Source organism: Ictalurus furcatus, chromosome 7 (genome assembly GCF_023375685.1).
Source record: "Ictalurus furcatus strain D&B chromosome 7, Billie_1.0, whole genome shotgun sequence".
Classification (NCBI taxonomy): Eukaryota; Metazoa; Chordata; class Actinopteri; order Siluriformes; family Ictaluridae; genus Ictalurus; species Ictalurus furcatus.
In genome coordinates, this window is record NC_071261.1 from 11,822,295 (window position 1) to 11,843,385 (window position 21,091).

The following is a 21,091-nucleotide window of genomic DNA, read 5'->3' on the forward strand; positions in this document are numbered from 1 at the left end:
GAGTAAGAAAGGGGTAAAAACAAAACCTGACACACAGGCGAGCCTTTCAATCATTACAATTTTATTGAACGACAGGTCAACAATGCCAAACAGTCAAAACCAACAATTCTCTGCAAAAAAACAAACAAACAAACAAAAAAACAACACTACAACAAAGCCCTAAACGTGAAAGGATATACATTCCATATTTTCAACGGTATATGACATGACACCGTTTGTGTTTTACCTCCCGGCCACGCTCCCCATTTCTCAGATAGCCTCCGATTATGTCTTCTTTTCTACACCCCGCAACGAATTCTGTTGTGGACAGTTTGCTCAGAAGGACATAGCATACTGCATGCATACCACAACATATGCAGCAACGAACAACAACAACAACATAACACTCTCCAATGAACTGCCTAGAGCAAGCAAGTGTGCTATGCAAAAATAATAATAATAATAATAAAATAAAAAAGGTTCCTGGTTTATGATCCATCTAATCTGGCATTTGATGCACATTTTACAATCCCTCTCCAAAAATCAGCAAAAGTGTGCACGATATCATCATCATGGAACAGTTCATAAGCCATTTCAGCAATGTGAAAACGCTAGCATCGACATAAGCATCAACATTTGCCCTAAACGTCACATTTCAAAAATCACAGATTTCCTCATGGTATTAATTTTAATTTTATTTCTTTTTGCTTTACCTTATAACTGGAGCCCTTGAACGGTCTATGTTCAGCAGAGGGACACAGTCAAAGGACTCCTCCTTAGGGACAAACCCTAGCTGAGGACCTGATTCTACGAACTACGCCTGCAGCGTCTTCAACACTGTGAGCGAGAATGAAGGCAGCAATTTGTATTAGCGCCACAACAGCACAGGGGTTTCAACCATGTCAGCATACATAACACGAGTACACTTTCAGAAAGTGGAGTAGTTAGAATTGCCATAACAGATCTTTTTGGTTTTTTAAAAAATGGGGGTTTTTTTTCTTAAAAAATATATATCCAACTGCATGCAGCATTGGTAAAGACAGGGAATACAGTCTACAGTGCCATCGATTTGCTCTAAAACAATGACTAGCACACTATCAGTATGGATATGCATTGATATATATATATATATATATAAATATATAGGAAACAGCATTTCAATCAATCATGTACAGAAATCCTTAAAGTATTCTGCATATTTATATATTTATGTGTAGGCTATTTGGGAGGAAGAAAAATATATATCACATTGCCAATAACAAAGCAATTAATACAACATTGGGCCTTGTTCAACATTCAGAGAAATTCCTTAACGAAAATGCAGCAAAAAATTTCGGATTCACATCAAGACTTGAGTCAGAGTTCAAACAGTTTTGTGTCTTAGGTTAAGCTTACCTGTGTTATCGCAGCAGAACCTAAGGTGCGGGGACGACGCTGCGCATCGTGCCGCCAATCAACATTGGGTTATTCAATATATTTCCGAGAGAGAAAAAAAACTCGCAAAGAAATCTGAGTCACACGCAAAGAACTAGGACAGCCTGGAAAATGGTAACAGAAGTCTGCCAACATCCGAACACCACATATTTTGGAAATGCGAACAGCCTTATGCCTGAATTGTTAAGTGGTTCATTAACTTGGTCAAACAGAATGCAAAACAATAAAAATAATATTAATATTAAACAACTTGCACAACGATTAATACTCATACAAATGGCACTGTGAAGAAACGAGATGAACATTTCGTATCGTCAGGGATGGACAAATCAGTAGCCCGGGCTCCCAGGACAAGCGAATTTGGGATGTAAGCGTATTTTGTCTGTTCAACCACAACCGGAGAACGGAAACACATCCCTACTCCTTTACCGACTTTCACAAAATGTTTGTATTTCGAAATGGTATGGCATTCCCAAATTCTATGCGCATCGTCCGAGGCGAACGCCGTTTTACTTTATACGCATGTCAATTAAACCAGAACAAACTCGGTTTCTGGAAACTGGAGGTTTTATGCTTCATCTGTGGGGGCTAGATTAGAAACAAGAACAGATTTATGATTTGTTCACCCCTGATTTCTAATGCAAAAGTAGTAGTAGTTTTAACGCCATGTGCTGCCCTGACTACACAATGTCAAACTTGCACAGATATGGATAAGCGCATAATTTAAGGATTAATACAGTTGAAATGTTGCTTGACAGAACTTAACAGTCTAGGGTAATGTCACAGGCTCAAGAGAGACTTCGGCATTTTCATACGTCAATCAATCATTAAACTGTAGCCCAGACATACTTACCCCAAAACACAGTCAAAAAGTAATTTTTTTTTCTTTCACAAATTCAGGGTACAGTTCAACTTTATGCACTACACTTGGTCAAAGACAATGCATTGACAGAAGAAACTGGGGCTGTCTGTATTGGGTTTTTTTTTGTACTTACGGAGGGCTCATTTCACTGGTGTGGTAACAGCATAGCCTCCTCAGCCCTAAAAACACACACCTACATGACTACGCCAAACAGGGTGGGCATTTAAAAAAAATAAAAGAAGGCCACATTTTTGCGTTTTAAGTAGTGAGACATTTGCCAGAAAAATATGCATTTAAGAATCGGTAAAAGGGGCACAACTGTATAAATACATTTAATAATGCAATACAAAAAACACCTCACCTGGCCTGGGAGGGGGGGGGGAGAGAGAAACAAAACCAAAAAAAAGCAGCTTGCAGTGATATCATATTATCTTTTATGACATATTTGCTTACCGCTGTCCTAAACTGGCCTGTGAGGGGGAAAGTTTCTCACGTTATATGAGTAACAAGACGTCATAGCATGGGTCACATACATCCTCGCACCACCTTTCCCTCAGATACACCTGCCTACGCCACTCCTACTAAATGCCAATAAACCAAACTAGTTCCTTTCATGTCGTAGCTAAAAACACCAGGAAATAATAATAATAAAGCTGTATAGACAGTTGGAGAGAAACAAAAAAACGTCACTTTAGACAGAGAGAGGGAGGGAGAGAGAGAGAGAGAGAGAGAGAGAGAGAGAGACTGAGTCTGTGGATTGTATCCCTGTTTCACCCACCCGTCCCATCCCTTGATGAACAAAAACATAAAAAAAAAAAAAACACCCAACAGTATATACACATACAAATCAAGGTCAACCTTCCCCACTTTTTCTTTCTTTTTTTACCGGCCCACTTACCAACACAGGAGGTTTCATTATGTTTTATTGCAAAACACAACAGGCATTTTTAAAACTGAGCATTTACATGAAGAAAACAAAAAAAATAATACTAAATTTAGAGAGAGAGAGAGAGAGAGAGAGAGAGAGAGAGAGAGAGAGAGAGAGAGAGAGCACTAGAGCACTTGTATAGACATGAGTTCTGAACTACATAATGAGATACAGGAGCTGGAATGACCAATATTTTAACCGCACTAAAAACAGTTCATTTTATACAAGAGGAAAAAAAAATATTACAAAAACAAATGAGCAAAAAAAAAAAAAAAAAACAGGAGGAGAATTCTCAATCCGGAGCCATTTTTTTCCTCTCTTTGCAATCTAGTTTAAACGCAAAAACCAAGGAAACTACGATCTTCGTCAAGAGGCGTCTGCATCCAAACATTTAACAAAGGTAGCATTTTTCGACAAGGTAGCATTTACTTTATGTCCGCTTCACATTACTGGCCCTGTGCAGAAGAAATACATAAAGAAATACACAACATGTTAAGAGCAGAAACAGTGACTTGCTACCCCGCCCCACCCCATAACCTAATTACAGAGATAAAGACGCCTGTGGAGGAGGAGAGGGGGAGAAAGAAGAGCTTGGTTAAGTCTCGTGTCGCTGGGTTGTGCACCTGGATGCCTGATGAAGCTGTGGAGCAAAAACGTTAGAAAGAGAGACAGGGGGAGAGGGGAAGCACAAACACACACTCACACAGAGAGACCACAAATCACTTTATACGACGGGGGTATAGATGTTATTAGGAGTGTACCTGCTGGGCCGGTGGTGCTGCTCCCATGGGCTGAGAGGCGCCCTGGCCGTAGTAGGCCGCTTGTTGGCGGTAATACTCAGCCCACGCGGCGCTGTAGTCCGGCTGGCCTCCGGGCTGAGAGGAGCTCGCCCCGGCCGCCTGAGGAGCTGCCTGACCTGCAATGCGTGATCGAGACAGTAAGTAAGTTACCATCCACAGAGTAGTCAAAACAAGAACAAGGCTTTGTTAGGCTACTAAATCTATCACTCACGATAACGAATCAATGAAAAGGTCTGAACTAACAGAACGTACGATCCATCACTACGATTCCATCCAATCTGTGCACATTCAACTTGTGTGAAAAATTGGACTTCCGATCAAAAATAAACAAATAAATAACTTAAAAAAACAAACAAAAAAACAGCGTTTCCATCCCAGGTGTTCAAGAATACACGTGCCTCTTCCCTGAAATGTAATAACTTAATCACGCTCTTCCATTTACTTCATAAAACAGTCAAAAGGTTTCACGTATCCTTTAACGATCATCATCTTGGAAAAACCCCACACGTTTCGTCTTGTCGATTTCTCCATCAATAATTTAAGTCACATGATCAAAAAACACATTTGTCGAGGCAACGTCACATGACTTCTGGGCATCGAGGAATTTCTTTTCGTCGTAGTTTACGCTGTGTACGTCGTCGAATTTAAAAAATAATAATTATCCGCCTGAATTGAGCGGACACTTTTTTGAAATTTTATTCGCATCTGGTGTTTCCACCCAGCGTTTATTTTAAACGTGATACCCCAAAATCCACGGATGGAAACGTAGCTATCGCTCAAGCAGAATGAGGACGTACAAACGCAAGAAACGGATCAAAATGACTAAAATTGAAACACGGGCTCGACACCGATAGCGTTCCTGGTTTATGACCGATCGTGTTTTGATTGAAGATTACGACCGCTTTAAGCAGAACCCGACAGAGCAGGCTACTTGATCGTGTATTCGTCATGAAACAAAAAGGTTCTGTAAGAGGGGGAACGACCCCGGCCACGCTGCCTCTGAGTGGCGGGGCAGAAACCCACTAGCTTGCTCTAGGGCAGCCGTATTTACAGCAGCTCTACCGTAGAGGGCCGTAACACAGAACGCAGCTGCCCGTGTGCACTGCTGAACGAGAACACCTACGCCGACACCTCTCACCTTGTTTCTTATAGTACTCCTCCCACGCTTTGGTGTAGTCCTGTGGCTGCTGGCCTGGTTGACCTGAGTGATCAAAAAAAATATATTTCTTACCTTATTAGAAGCACACACGTTAAAGAAACGAAGACTTCAATTAAATCACACAATTCACTAATCCTTTAGGAGTTGTGTTGCTTTGTGTACCTGAGGTTTTATTTATTTATTTTTCTTTTCTGGACAATAAAACACCACTGAGCGCACACAAGCTCCTCGAAACGTATCTAGGCATCTCGTAGGAAGTTAAAAACATGCGCACCCATAATACTACCTCGTTTCAATGTGGAGGAGGATGGGTAGTAAATTCACAAAGAGGAGCCGTTCTATTAGGCCCACGTGGACTGAATACCAATGAACTTAAATGCCTGGTACGTTTAAAAAAAAGGTACACGGTGAAAATACTGGAGTCTAAACAGCAGGACTTTCGGTGGAGGAACCAAAACCTGACAGACTTTTGTGAATTAAAAACCAAAGGCTGCTGTTAATGTCCCTGTTGCTGTTTAGCTTGAGGTTTCATAATAAATAAATAAATAAATAGAAGTGATTGGTGGTGTGGAGGGGAGTGAGGGAGAATAAAATCTAAAACTACAATTTACCCATTTTCTTGTAATATTCTTCCCAGGCCTTGGTGTAATCTGCCTGTCCGCTCTGACCTGGAGCCTGCGGGTCACCTGTTAAAAACGGTGCAAACTAATTGAGAACCGTCATGCGGGGGGAGGAGGGAAAAAAAAGAAAAGAAAAAAAAGTCTGCGCTTGACCCAAAATTACCCAAAACTAGAAGGGAAATTTAACTACACATACAACTTGCTACACTGCTGATGTAATGGTGGTGTGGGTCTCTTGGAGTTGATCTCTGAACCTGTGTAATGTAGAGGGGGGTGTGGTGTTAGAATAGGAAATGATGTTTAAACCTTGACCGTTGGATGGAGCGGTTCCAGGGGCGGCGGCGGTGGGCGTCATGGGTGCCTGGGGCTGGGGCTGCTGCTGGTACTGAGCGTAATAGGCAGCCCACGCTGCTGCGTTAGCATCCGCTGCTGCTTTGTCTGTAGGTCGTAATAAACAGCGTGTCGGGTTACCTCGTTCTACAAAAGTAATAACAGCAAAGCAAACGCAAAAATAAAGAAAGAAAGAAATAAAGCCACTTACTGGGATCAGGCTGGCCCTGCTGCTGCCAGTGAGGGTAACCGTTACCCCAGCCCTGAGGCTGGTACGGCCCTGGAGGACCACTGCGAACAACCAAGGAAAAGGTGAAGCCACACAACACACACAACTCTCTTATCGTTCATATCCCCAAACAATACACAGAAGTCGAAACTCTTACTGTGGTCCAGAAGGCCCCTGGTTGTAAGGCCCGGGATTGTAAGGTCCCATAGGCGCAGGAGGTCCAGGCGGGCCTGGGGGACCATGCGGTGCGGGGCCTCCATGCGGCCCCGGTGGTCCGTGAGGTCCACCCATGGGGCTGACGGGACCCTAACCACACACACGTACAAACCTGTTAGTTACGTACGAGATGAAACAAAAGAAACAATGTTTTACAATTTCTTTCTTTTTTAAACTCACCCCGATCTTCTCTTCGACAAGCTGTCTGGCGTAGTCAATCTGCTGTGGGTTCCCACGCACAGTGAACATCTTTATATTGGGGTCGGCGTTGGGAGGAGGGTTCCTCTGCAGCTCTATCCTTGCGCCGGACTGCTGGCTTATGCTTTTAATCGTCTCACCTCCTATAGATTGGGGGGGGGGGGGCGCAGTGTATGGGGGTTTATATAGTGTTATAAGCCGTTAGGATTAGATGGAGCTGGTATATTGATATTTTTCTCTAATTTAGAACTGAAGCAGGACTGACCTTTGCCAATAATGAGACCGGTCTTAACGGTGGGAACGGTGAAGGAGAACTCCTGCAGGCCCCCTGGTGGCCCCATATTCCAGTTACCGTGGCCGCGACCTCTGCCCCTGCCCCCGGGGCCTGGCGGGCCGCCGGCCTGCACGCTGCGCAACAGGTCTGTAATGATACTGGCTGCATGCTGCGCCCGATCAGGGGGACCCATGATCTGAGCGATCCTGTCCGGTGTGGTGCCGTCATCTACGAGTCAGGATAAAACCCAGAAGTCACGGGTTACCCACGGATGATACCACGGGTGTAGCTATTTTTAACACCAGCATAAACCTAGACAAACCTGGTTTGAACTGAATCTTAACACCCGTGTCGTTCTGGATCTTCTTGATCATTTCGCCGTTCCTGCCGATCACGATCCCCACTGCGAAGCGCGGCACGGGAACCTTGGAGATCGAACAGCACACCAAATGTTAATGTTTAAACCCTGAACACAGAGTATTGTGACCGTAAACTCTCCAACATCACAACTTACATCCAAACCTTCTCCTACGCTGCCACCCATCCGGGATCCGTATTCGCTTCTCTGCTCTCTGAAACCCTGGTCTCTGATCAGGTCCATCACCATGTCTTTAGCTTGCTGAAAGTAAAAACGTTTGCGCTACTGATCTGGATAGTGACAATTCAATCTTCTTTAATTCTATGTGTGTGGCGTGAACTTACCTGAACTTTAAAAGGATCCCCAGAAATCCTGAGCGGTTTGTCTGCCCCGGTGTTCTGAGGCCCGTCCTGAATCATTACCATCTTGACTCCGGCTCGCTCCTGCAATTCAGAACTCAGAATTTTGTGCTGATTTTAAAAAAACAAAAAAAAAAGACAACAAGTCTGACTTTTTTTTTTTTTTTTTTTATTAAACACACACGAAACAAACTAAATCGGGTAACTCACTCACCTGTAACTGTTTGATCGTCTCTCCTCCCTTTCCGATGACGAGGCCTGCTTTGGAAGCCGGGATCATAATTTCCTGCACGGACATCCCAGGCCCATCACTGTGGTGAAACGGAGTCGGCCTGCCCTTTTCCACAATCTCCGTCAGCAACCTCTTTGCGGTCCTGTGAATTAACACAGAAAAGAAAAATCTCTCAATATGCACACTGCCGGCTCGTAGACTTATAACCACGTTGCCCCTCGTGTCCGCGTGCACACTCACAGGATGGAATCTGGAGAGCCCGTTAACGTCACACAGCGATCAGGCATGCCGCCGCTGTCTGTAAAAAGATGAAAACAACAAATAAAAACATCCTGGTTGTGTGGAAGTCTTACAGAAAAAGGGGGAATTCTATTAGCTGGTCGTATCACCTGGAGCAATCTGTATCTTGCATCCCGATTCCTGCTGTATCCTTGAAATCTGCTCTCCTCCTCTTCCGATAACTAGACAGACAAAAAGCTCAACGATTAAACCTCTGTAAAACTACAGATAGAAATACGAACGACGCGGACATCTTGGGATCTTACATAATACAAAATATACTCACTGAAGCCGACCATGCCGTCTGGAACCTTGAACTCCTCTGATGTAGGCCTGGGTGAACAAATCAGATAAGACTCGTGCGTTTTAAAAAAAGACCAAAAAAAAACCCGAACGCCGCTCCAACCGCTACTATACAAATATAGTGTACCTCACCTTGGAAGACCTGCCATTCCACCCATTGCAGCAAAAGCTGGAGGGGGGGGGGAAAAAAACAAGTTACACAATGTCTAATAATCAAAGCAACACTAAAGCGTCATGATCAATATTTTGGAACTAAAATAAAATAAACGCTTACGATCACTTGCGACTTTCTTTGTTTCTGGCTGATCTGTAGAGTAAAAAAAAACAAAAGACGAAAAGGCGATGTGAACAATGTATACCAAAATAACACAGGGTTATATTAACGCGCTCGTCCGAATACGATATCTTGTTTACTAACAGATAGAGAGAGGTATACTGTGTTTAACGTTTATAGAAGGAAGGAGTCTCCAGTGTCAGCGGTTTATTGGAAAATAGCTGTCGAGAATCCCAAATCCCATTTAAAAAACCGAATGAATTAGTTTTTCAGGTCTAGCATTAGAAGTGAGCGATATTTTATATATAAAAAAAATTAAATTTAAACTATTGCCAGAAAACAGTGCAGTAAAAAAAATATATTGTTAAATAATAAAAACATACGGTATTGCAATGCCCAATCAACTTGTCACTAGAAGTAACAACTGAATCGAGACGAAGTGTAAATCAGTGTAATTTAGAATAATAATATTCATATTATTTTCCAGATATCGTACAGAACGATTCACTACAGAGTCGCTTCATCTCAAATGAGTCATTAAAGAAAAGATTCGGTTGAACGAATGGAGCAACGCTACTTCGTAGTGCTGGTTCAGGAGGAGTTCCGGAACTCTTAGTTCCTTTAAAAAATTGAGTGGGAACTTACCGCCGTCTTCCAAAGGCCTTTTCTGCCCTCCATACGCAAACTCGTTGGCGGCAGGAGGTGGATTCACGCCATCGCCTCCGATTTTAGCTGCTATCTGAAAAGCCAAAAGAATGAAATAAAAAAAACAAACCATCCTTTTAGTTCAAGCGGCGCGCGTGCTAACAAGGCCTCCGTCTGAGGTAGCGGAATAAATTGGCCCATTGCTAATTTAATAGCAAGCTATCTTACTAGAGCTAGCTATGTTAGCCAGCTTGTGAGAACTTTTACATTTGAGCCATTTCGAGCCTATATTTAAAAAGAAGGAAAACACCAATAACCTGTATTCATTTAGAGCTCGTCAGTGAGGATGTTAGCATGCAAAGCTAGTTAGCTATACTTATAGCTCAAGTTTAACCATAGCTAATAATTTGTTTGATAAATTTTTCACACTGATTTTTTTAAATAAACACTGCATAAAAAAATTTTGAACGAGAAAATTGCAATAACGGCCAACTTATATTGAAACATCCGGGGCCTTTAGCGTCCCCTTTGTTGCAATCCGCTGTCCCATTAGCAGGCCCATAATCGACAAGGGCCACGTCCAGAATCCACCCGTACTAGTTTTAGAGTGCACTACGTATACATGCATACACGGATACGTTTAGTACACTACGTAGTGCACTTGGCAGTAAAGTAGACGCGATTTGGAATGTAGCCATAGCATAGCAGTGCAGTGCGCTGCTTTGTAAAGTAGTTTACAAGAAACTAGGGTTTGATAGTTGTTGTTTTTTTTTAAAGCTGGGAAATATGTTTACAGTTATCGAATTAGTCGCTCACCTGTCTCGCCCGCTGCAGCGCGTCTTTAAAAGCGTCGTTCATTCCTCCGCCGGAGTTTGAGGACGGCGGCGCCACGCTCCCGTAATCGGCCATGTTTGAGGAGAAGTCGTGTGTGGGGGAGAATAATGGCCGCGCGGCTTAGACCACAAGGCGGAAAAAAGTCTAACTGCGACACGAATGCAGCCTCGCGCCTGGAGGGGGCGCGCGAACAGAAAGCCGCGACTTCCGGTTATGTGGGGGATGGGAAAAGGATTAGCATAGTTAGAATTGAAGATCAAAACCCGAGTTTGTACAAAACGTTAAAAAAAAAAACTAAAAAAAAAAAAACCGTGTTATGTCTCAGACGAATATTTATTTCCTGAGGAAAATAATCAATGACTACGTTTACATGGACAGCAGTAATCTAATTATTGACCTTACTCTGAGTAAAACAATATTGTGATTAAGGTGTTTACATGAGTTGCTTTTAGAAAATTCCTCTCCTGTTCCCGTTTTACATGTTATAGAACCTAGTTCGTTTAACAGCACGTCTTTATGTCCCCGCCGATCCTCCAGAATTTCACGTATCAACATACAGTTCATGTTCGTTATGGTACCCTATACAGATTTGGGTGTTTTTATTTATTTATTTATTTTTACAAACTCTTTAAGTGTGGATAATTATTTGTCATGCTGTACTTGCAAATAGACAAGTGCTTGAAGCCGTAGGCTGCGTCCCAAACCGCGTACTTACCATCTATATAGTAGCCAAGATACATGTATTTCTCCTACTACAGGCCAATAGTAGGCAAGTATGCCGTTTGGGATGCAGCCGTGCTCTCTTGTTTGCCGTAAAACGGTTGAGCACTGCCGTGTGTGATCGTGTCTTGTCGCAAAATGCGGTGAAAACTCTCACACGGCGTTAATAGTGTGATTAAGGTGTTTACATGTCTGTAATACACGTCGATAATGCGACTAAAACAGGAGTACTCCAAATGTCTTAATTCAATTTGTTTACTTCAAGTATGACCTTAATCGGATTAACTGAATTAAAAATTGCTGTTTACATGGTAGTTTCTTAATCAGAGTATTGTCTTAATCGGGTTAATAGTGGATTATTGTTGTCCATGTAAACGCACTGAATGTCAGGGTGGTGTGATGAAACAGAGTTACTGTTTAAAAAAAAAACAAAAAACAGGTTTATTGTTTTTCTGTTTAAAAAAAAAGCACATCCTGAAGTGTTTTATTCCTCTTATACCAACTGCCACCAACAATAATTTGTTAAAAAAAAATTAAATAAACAACACATCATAACTTCTATCCCTTTATAGTTACATTTAATGTTCTGGAACATCTGTGAGAAAAGTTCCTGTTATCACTTATCTTGCAGCAGTGATACGGATGCAGATATACTTTGCGTCCTCCATCCATACATTTTCTATACCGCTTATCCTACAGGGTTGTGAGGAACCTGGAGCCTATCCCAGGGAGCATCTGGCACAAGGCGGGGTACACCCTGGACGAGGTACAAATCCCAATCCACTCACATACACATTCACACACCCATTCATACACTCCAGACACTTTGGACATGCCAAGCAGCCTACCATGCATGTCTTTGGACTTGGGGAGGAAACCCCCGTAGCACGGGTAGAACATGCAGACTCCGCACACTACTGGCTCTGGAAATATGACGCTGGCACCACGCAGACGCATCACATTAATTTCTGAGGATGTGTCCAGGCAACATATTTTTTACCAATAAACCTGAAAGTGCAAAGTCCTCTGTTCTGAAGTGTCCCATGGCAGAAACCTTACAGACAAACACTGACACTCCTTCCGCAGATCTTAAATAAACATTTCCTCACATAAAGCTTCACCATATCAGTTAATTATTATACATGATGTTTCTACCTTCCGTTTACTATTAGCCTTAGATTGTGTACATTGTCAGCCATACAAGTCCCAGTGAATGACTTCTTACTATAGAAACAATACCTTATTAGAACAAGTGCATTAATATTAATTGTTAAATTTGTAGCTGTCCTGTTTTTGGTGTATTTTAGATGACTGTCATTGGATGACTTTGGTTAAAATGGAACCAAAATGGTCGCCGGTAAGCACCTCACATAATGGCTAACGATCTCAGCTCATGCCCAAAGAATGAATCAGAAAAATGCATGGTGTGTAGGACCCAAAAGTAGTACTGGAATTCAGCATTAAGTGTTACATAAAACTTCCTTAAACACATTTCACATCAGTTTTAGGTACCGTGCCAAACAACAAAACTTAAGTTATAAAATTTTGCTTCATAATAGTTGTTCTCACCGTTGAAACACTTTCCATTGGCCATTTATTAACTCATAAATTTGACATTGTAGCAGCACAACCTTTGGACAGTTTTTACAGAAAAATAATTTGATACTTAGACAAAATACATCCAAGTTCTTTTAGCATAAATATTTAGCATTTAGCTTAACAACCGAACAGGCAGTTTAAGCTCACATTCTGGCATTAATGTATTAACAAAGGTGGAGCTTAGATTAAATTGTTTTGATCAGTTAATCATAAATCTGAGTATAGAACTTCACCACGGTAATTTAACAAACATTATCTAATCAACTCCCGATTTTAATGACCATCATTATTAGTTAGCTAGTACTAATTAGCAAGCTAGTGACGGGTAAGATTAACTAGGTAGCTGAAATAATGTTGAGGTTGCTAAATGTGAGTGTAAACCAGTATCTCAAAATATTAGGATAAAGAATTTATAATACAGAAATGTCAACCTTCTGAAAAGTATGTTAATTTATGCACTCGACACTTGGTCGGGGCTCCTGTTGCAGGAATTACTGCATCAATGCGGCGTGGCATGGAGGCAGTCAGCCTGTGGCACTGCTGAGGTGTTCGGGAAGCCCAGGTTGCTTTGATAGCGGCCTTCAGCTCGACTGTATTGTTGGGTCTGGTGTCTCTCGTAGTTTCTCTGTGGGGTTCAGGTCAGGTGAGTTGGCTGGCCAATCAAGCACAGTAATACCATGCTCAGCAAACCAGTTACTAGTAGTTTTGACACTGTGGACAGGTGCAGAGTCCTGCTGGAAAAGGAAATCAACATCTCCATAAAGCTCATCAGCAGATGGAAGCATGAAGTGTTCTAAAATCTCCTGGTAGACGCTGCATCGACTCTCGACTTGAGAAAACACAGTGGACCAACACCAGCAGAGGACATGACCCCCCAAATCATCACTGACTGTGGAAACTTCACACTGGACTTCAAGAGTGCCTCTCCACTCTTCCTCCAGACTCTGGGACCTTGATTTCCAAATGAAACACATTGAGTTTCATCTTCCCCGTGATTGTGGTTGTGTGTACTGAACCAGACTGAGAGATTAAAGGCTCAGGAAACCTTTGCAGGTGTTCTGAATTAATCAGCTGATTAGAGCTCTTCTCAGGTCGACATTACTGTATTATAAATTATTTATTCTAATATCTTGAAATATTCGATTTTTAATTTTAGTGAGCTGTAAGCCGTAATCAAGATTAAATTTTTTTTTAAAAAGGCTTGAAATATTTCACTTTGTGTAATAAATCTAGAATATATAAAAGTTCCACTTTTTGAATTAAATTACAGGAAAAAAAAATTACTTTCACCACAATATAATTTTTTTTTTTTTTTAGATGCACCTGTAAAGGAAAAAGAAGCTAGTAGTTATGTCATATGATCAAGTTTGCAAGTGGCTGATTTAACTTAAGCTCCACCCCTTTTGACACAATGACAGTCACGCAGTCAAGTCAGGATTAAAGAACGATCTGTGCTAAAATTTGTTAAAATTTTCAATAAAAAAAAGAAAAAAAACCCACATCCAACATTTACTTCAAACTTGAGAACACGATAAAGGTGCTATCAATAAAGCTTATTGTTGTAACAATGATATAATGTCCTCCACTGCTGTACATTACGCAGTCTTGGGGGGGGGACGACACTCTTAAAAGCCCAAATTTCTGGTTCATCCATCAAAAGCAATAAGGGGGTATTGATTTAGGACAATTCTAGCCAGAGGTAGGGCCTTTTCGAAGAACATTCAATCCAATTCCCAGCACTCATTCAGTCACGTTTTGGGACCTATTCGTTGGCAATCATTTCAAGAATAAAAACAGATATAAAATAAATAATTCATGTAAATACCAAGTGTGATCACTCTAAATAGAGCAGCACATACTAACAGTTTCACTCCGTTACATGCTACACTTCGACCTTTATCGATACAGACAAGTCAAAAACAATGCACTGATTGTGAGAACATGTTGTTCTTCAAGGACGGATGAAATTATGAATTGCTGGAGAGACGCTCACTGCACCCAGGTCTCAGGCAGGGCGCCGGACATCAGTCGGGGCGTTGTGCCGACGCAGCCGTTAGCGTGGTGGGGCACAGTCAGAGCCCGAGTAGCTCAGGAGCAACTCAGCTCGGTAGTGCAGCAGGTGCAGTACGTCTTCAGCCAGAGTGTCCACGCTGGAGTAACGCACCTTCTCCAGATCAAAGATGTCCTTCAGGAAGAGCAGCACCTGCTCCTGTGGGAACAGAACCAAACGTTAAAAGCGTGACGTTGAAATTTGGCGTAGAGCCAAAACGTACTGTCTAAACATCGCACCTTGAAGAAGCAGCAGAAGTCATGCAGGGAGCTTTTAGGCCCCAGGAAACCCCACGCTAACTCTGGGCTGATGTGCTCACACACCATGTAGAAGTGAGCGATAAAGCCATCCTGATCCTGAAAAAGCAACAACAAAAAAATTTGTTAAGCCACTAATTTGTTTACAAAAATGTCAAAGACAGCACTGTTGTGGAGTTCATGGCCAGCTTCCCATTGGCTGGGAAATGTTTCGCACTGATGTTTGTTGGTAAATGAGACCTTTTAGCCGTGTTCTTGTTTGACATGAATGGAAGAGGGCTTTGGCTGAACATGTGTCGCGATGACATATCATCACATGATGCATTGTGATGATGTCACATGACGCATCTTGGCCCAAACCTCCGGATATTGCGGAGTTTCCTTAATTTTGCGTCCATTTCCGCGATCGCTAAATCCCAGAGGGACCGATTCCCCTACTAAGCCGGACAGCTAGCATGACTAGCAGTGTTCTCAGAAACCGTACCTTCACATGTTGTCGCTTCTGCTTTAGAACAGACCAGCAGCTCGATGCCACCGCCTGCAGGGAGAAAACACATTAATAAGCTGAGCTAGCCCATGAAGCGCACCTGGAGGTGAATGCACACAAATCTTTTTGACGTACGGTTTCTTTGAAGGCGCTGTTAAGCCAGCGGTTGTTAACGACATTCGTAATGGACATGGGCGGATTCTCCAGATCCTCAAAAGAATCCATTAGGATAAAGTCGAGGACGATGTCGTAGAAGTTTAAATGCTTAACCTAAAAACAACAACAACAACAAAAAACCCACTGAAAATGATGTTAAGTTGCTCTATTTAACGAGTCTTTAATAAAGAGAAATGACTTACCCCTCTCGTAGAGAGCTCAGCCTCGGTGTTCTCCCAATGCTCCCTCTGCTCTAGGAAGCCAATCATCTCTTCATAAACTTCCTCAAATCTCTTAGGGTTCTGCCAAGCCCAAACATTATCTCAGCAGGTATAGATCTACTGAACGTCAATCAGAGTAATAGATTAAAACAAAAACACTCACCTTGCTGGCTTTCACAATTATTGAGGACAAGATCTTTTTCCCCGTGTCAGCCAGAAACTTCCGAGTCGATATTTCTTGGAGAATGACCTTAACAGAGCAGCAATTCATTACACAGCCTGACTGGGTGCCTCTAGAAAGCCATTTTAAGTGGATTAGTTAAGTAGATCGGAGAAAACGTTGTTGTACCTGACAAGCCTGGCGGATGCAGTGCAGCTTGGCGAGGAAATCTGTGTCTCCAAGGCATTCAAGCATCTCGGTTCTTAATTAGATGAAGAAAGAAAAAAGAAGAAGAAGAAAAAAAAAAAACAGTAAAGAATTAGCGGATCATCGTGTAAAGAGTTCAATCATACAAAGTCGGCATCTGTCAATCACGCAGAACAGCAGTTTCAAAATTAATAAAATGAATACAATAAACGTAGACACAAAAATTACTATACTAATCGAACTTTACCATTTAAAATTCCTACAAATACACACTCACATTCTCTAGTTTGCCTTTCACATATGAACAAAAGTCTCTCACATATTGAAAAATTCTCTCAGATTCCCCCAAATAATGTCCTCACATTCCCATGCTCTCGCATTCATTAAATTAAAAAACAAAAACAAAACGCTTTTACACAAAAACTCTCGCATCTCCAAAAATGTCCTCATATTCCCAATATGGTATCTGATTTAATCTGAAACCGCTTACATTCCCACAAAGATGCTCTCATATTCAATCAAAATGCTCTTGCCTCCCCCCTCAAAAAAATTTTCACATTCCCACAAAATACAACTGCATTCCTGCTAAACGCTCTCGTATTCACAAAAGCACACTCGCATTTGCAACAAAACAAAAGAAGAGCTCACAAAAACCCTTGCATTCGCATAAAAAGCAACCTCATTCTAAAAAAATTCTTACTTTCATTCAAAATTAATCGCATTCGAAATGCACTTGTATTCACGCAAAACACACTCGCATTTACACAAAACGCTCAGATTCCCACAAAAATTGCTTGCGTTCCCATTCAAAGCACTTGCATTCCTATGAAGCACTCTCACATTCACACAAAATGAACTTGTATAACTACAAAACACTCACATTCACAGAAAGCACCCTCACGTTTACACAAAATGCTCCGATTCCCACAAAAAGCACTCGCATTCCTACAAAAACACACTCGCATTCACACAAAATGTACTTGCAATCCTACGAAACACTCTCGCATTCACAGAAAGCACTCTCGCATTTCCACAATATACTCGCAGTTACAAACCTTCATTCCTCTAAAACATACAAAACACTCTCGCATTTCCACAGAACGCACTCGCATACACTTTTACACAGTGCACAGTTTTACCTCTCGCACGGAAAACTCTACAAAGTGAGAACTAGGTCAAACTAGGAAAGATGAGCATTTTTATGTACATTTCTAACAATGTAAAACTAACTAAACGAGCATTTCCGGTGAGCATTTTGTTCGAATGAGGCATTAGATCAACTGTCTCTCGTGCGATCCTGGTTCTGGGTCTCACCGGAGAACTCTACAGGATATTTTCCCGTCCTCGGCCATCTGCAGAGCCTCCTCGTAGAACGGGTAACGACAGAGAGAGCTGAGACCCAAGGCACTCTTATGCTCAGACAGCTGAGAAAGACAGGAACAAATCAGTTTTCGAGGACAACATGGCTACAGAAACGAATTCTGACGACGCTCACCTCTGCAGCAGACACGAACGAGTCGGTGGAGCCGATGCTCACGGTGTCTCTCCAACACGAGTCATCCAAATCCTCCCTCACAGAGCCTTCCGTGTGCTTCACTACCAGACAGACAAGCGTTAGATTTCACACCCCGTTAACAGCACCAATGCTCAGTACTGGGGGAAAAAAAAAACCGAGGTCCTTCCTGCATTTCTGTAGGTATCGACTCACTGCTGTGGTGCGAAGACGGCGCCGTGAACCCCAGCGCTCCTTCGAACTCCTCCTGGAGTCTGTACGCCCTCTGCAGCAGAGACTCCAGCTTACGGATGAACTCACCGCTGATGATGTCCTGTTTGAAAACGTGACACAAGCCGTGAGCGCCTACAACCGCATGCAGCTGAACCGCTGCGATAACGCGTAAACCACATCTATATAGGTCGCTTACCTCTACGGTCTCCTCTGCGATAGCGTCTCCGGCTCCCAGTTTTACAGAAGAGCACTCGGCCTCGTCGTCGGCCAGCCGGCTGCGGAAATTTAGCGCCTCTTCCCAGCGTCGCAGGGCCTCCTCGAACAGCTCCATACCTGAGTGTGTAAGATTCAAGAACCTTGAACGTTCCGCAATACTAAACTGTTGGGAAATTGCTGCGGTATAAGAGGAATAAAACACATTTACCAATCATGTAGAGGTTTTCTGGAGTCGTGGCGATGTTGCGTAGATCGCCGCCGTCGTCCATTCCATCCCAGCAAGCCGATTCGTTGGTGCCCTCGCTGCAAGAGTTCACGCTCTTCACCTGAGAGAAACGGATATTTAAAACCACGTGGTGATGGAACAACCTGGTGTGATATCTGTACCTCAATACATTGTGGCATAATATTGGTTTTCATTCAATTAAAAAAAACAAACACAACAAACACAAAAAATGCATGAGGCAATTCTGTGAATGTGAGAGTGCTGCTTGTTAATGTGTGTGGGTTGTTGTGAAAGCAAGAGCTTTTTGTGTGAGAGCATTACGTGTTTTGTATGAAAGAGAGAGCGTTTTGTTTCAAAGAGAGACCGTTTTGTGTGAATGTGAGTGCATTTTTGCGAATGCCAGAGTGTTTTCTGTGTGAGAGCTTTGAGTGAATGTGACAGCGTTTTGTGTGAATGTGAGAGTGTTTTGGGACAAAGAGAGACCGTTTTGTGTGAACGCGAGAAGCTTTAATTGAACACGAGAAAGTTTTGTGTGAATGTTTTGTGGGAATGCGAGTGTTTTGTGAGAAAATGAGAGCATTATGTGTGAATGCAAGTTTATTTTATATGAATGCGAGTGCGTTTGTGGAACACAAGCATGGTTCATGGTGATGTGAGCATGTTTTGTTGGGATGCGAGTGCATGTGTTCATGTGGAAAAAAAAATTTGGGAGGAGAGGAATGCGGGGGCGTTTTTTGTGGAAGGTGAGAGTTTTGTGAGAATATGACCACTTTTAATTGAACGTGAACGAGTGAACGTTGGAGTGCGAGATGATTTTGTAGGAACGAGAGCATTTCGTGGAACGTTTCACATGAAAGCTTTGTTTTTTGTGTGCGAATGCAAGAGCGTTGCGTGTGTGCATTTTTTGTGCGAACGAGAGCTTGTTTTATGGGAAAGTGAAGAGGTCAAGCGCTCGTAACTGAACAGGAGAAAGTGTCGTGCAAATAGATACGAGAAAAACACACGAAGAGAAGATGTTTTACCGAGGTCAGACTCTGCAGGGAGCCGGAAAGTTTGCTCTGCAAGCCACCGTTAGACGCCGCGTGACGGGAAAAGCTGCTCTTCGAGTTCAGAGACAAACTGAGGTTCGGACGGGTGCAAGCAGCATCTGGAAGAAGATGCGTGTTTAAAGAAAACCTTGTGAGGAGAAATCCTGTGAATGTGATTAACTAGTATTCGAGGCGCTGGAGGTAAAGGTAAGCATTTCTGAGACCGAGGAATCGTCTTCGGGAGGTTACGAACGATAATTACCGCGGTGTGAAGGTGGCACAACGCAGCTGCTACCTTTCAGTGGGGGAAGCGTGGAGAGGAAGTCAGACCTCTTCTGCTCCTGCAGCACTTTTTTCTTCCCTTTCCGCCTCCTGAAGCGACGGGCGAGGAAGAGGACAGAGAAGGCGCCGAATGCTGCAACCGCCACGAGCTTCTTGGTGCCAGAGCTCAGGCTCACCTGCTCAAAGAGAGAGAGAGAAAGAGAGAGAGAAAGAGAGAGGGAGAAAGAGAGAGAGAGAGAGAGAGAGAGAGAGAGAGAGTGAGACACAGAGGAACCGAAAAGGAAGAAGATCCTACTCCTACACCTACGTGCACGAGAGCTTCTCACCTGTGGAAGGGAGGAAAAGACGGACAGAGGAAGGTCCGCCGCACGCAGGACGGCCGTCTTTAAGGACAGCGAGGCGTCTCTAAGCACGTCCTCCGCCATGCTGCCATGTTCACACCATCGTCGATGTTCCTCGGCTCTGGCTCGACCTAAGGACGCGCACGAAACATGCAAAACGTTAAAATCTCTCACTATATACACACACACAACATGTATGTATTATGTATACATCAACATTTTTGCCTCCAGTCTCATGGACAGCCGTACACTTCCATTACTTGTCAGCTGCATTAACTCTGTCACAAACGTGTCTTACATGTTTCCACTGCAGGTGTGGTGATGAACTTCTGTAATCACGTTTCAACCCAAAGAACTCACTTCATTCACCATGTTCTTTCTCCTTATACGCAGGAAGCTCAAGCTGTGTTTCAAACGGCGCCATGTTGGAATTTTAGTGCCCTTGTTATAGTGTAGAAACCGTTACATGCACGCGCCGTTTAGTGCACATATATAGGGAATAAGGAGGCGTTTGGGATTTAGCCGGTGGCGCATTGGAGGAGAGCAATCACGAATCTGTGCAGATTTTAAATATAATTATTAATAATAATCATAATAATAATAATAATAATAATGTTACTTCATTTTAGCTTAGCTAGTAATAACTTGAATGAAGAGGGTAAATTTTAAATAAATAAAAACCCGTCAGCTACAAATTAGCCAGCTAGCTATCAGCGCCACCATATTTCATGTCTTATGTTCATGTAGAAATGTTAGTTTTATTGTTATCGCATTATCGAGTTATTAATTATGTATTTTCTTAAGCAAAAACATCAAACAAATCGTTCTTCTTACGTTTAGTGCTCTAGTCGTCTTTTTTAAGCCATCTGTGCACTCGAGAAAGAGTGCTGGAGATGGCACAATCCCAAATAACGTTCTACACTCTACACAAGTGCACTACATATAGGCTTCGGTAGTGCTAAGTATGTGCCCTCGATATTCAATATGGCGTCGTTTGGGGAGGAAAAAATACAGGTCTTTCACAGGTCAAGCGTCAGGTCTTTCAAAATAAAAGTCGAATAACAAAGAAAATAAATAAATAAATAAACACTGTTTAAATGAC

At 42.5% G+C, this 21,091-nt stretch overlaps 2 protein-coding genes across 6 annotated transcripts; both read right to left on the minus strand.

The window, feature by feature from the left end:
- Positions 1-40: 40 nt before the first annotated feature.
- Positions 41-10,861, minus strand: fubp1 (far upstream element (FUSE) binding protein 1). 5 transcript variants are annotated; one of them, XM_053628408.1, is made up of 20 exons: positions 10,296-10,860; positions 9,480-9,573; positions 8,835-8,867; positions 8,693-8,729; positions 8,544-8,590; positions 8,368-8,439; positions 8,219-8,276; positions 7,961-8,120; positions 7,732-7,857; positions 7,544-7,648; positions 7,352-7,454; positions 7,021-7,257; positions 6,738-6,898; positions 6,499-6,647; positions 6,324-6,403; positions 6,089-6,220; positions 5,774-5,848; positions 5,142-5,204; positions 3,965-4,119; positions 41-3,658 (listed from the first exon to the last, which is right to left on the minus strand). In XM_053628408.1, the coding sequence occupies exons 1-20, from the start codon at positions 10,386-10,388 to the stop codon at positions 3,650-3,652; spliced, it is 1,989 nt and encodes a 662-aa protein (XP_053484383.1). In that variant the 5' UTR covers positions 10,389-10,860; the 3' UTR covers positions 41-3,649. The 5 variants fall into 5 exon arrangements, with proteins under 5 accessions (XP_053484383.1, XP_053484382.1, XP_053484384.1 ...); XM_053628407.1 differs by having other exon boundaries at positions 41-4,119; positions 10,296-10,861; XM_053628409.1 differs by having other exon boundaries at positions 41-4,119; positions 7,732-7,830.
- Positions 10,862-11,449: 588 nt separating this feature from the next.
- Positions 11,450-20,963, minus strand: miga1 (mitoguardin 1). Its single transcript, XM_053628412.1, is given in 18 exon segments — positions 11,450-14,702; positions 14,704-14,841; positions 14,922-15,038; positions 15,424-15,477; positions 15,562-15,696; positions 15,786-15,884; positions 15,967-16,053; positions 16,153-16,225; positions 17,485-17,594; positions 17,666-17,766; positions 17,879-17,996; positions 18,093-18,229; positions 18,321-18,438; positions 19,361-19,485; positions 19,629-19,824; positions 19,975-20,120; positions 20,288-20,544; positions 20,824-20,963. Coding segments are annotated over 16 exon segments (1,788 nt in total). The 5' UTR covers positions 20,074-20,120; positions 20,288-20,544; positions 20,824-20,963; the 3' UTR covers positions 11,450-14,621.
- Positions 20,964-21,091: the final 128 nt, after the last annotated feature.

Excerpts from the sequence above, each read along its gene's own strand:
- fubp1 (XM_053628407.1), bottom strand. The coding sequence starts at position 10,388 with ATGGCCGATTACGGGAGCGTGGCGCCGCCGTCCTCAAACTCCGGCGGA. Across the intron at positions 7,858-7,960 it reads AGACGATCAAACAGTTACAG|CACAAAATTCTGAGTTCTGA; the intron begins GTGAGTGAGTTA and ends TTTTAAAATCAG. Across the intron at positions 7,455-7,543 it reads GCGTAGGAGAAGGTTTGGAT|GTTCCCGTGCCGCGCTTCGC; the intron begins GTAAGTTGTGAT and ends TCGATCTCCAAG.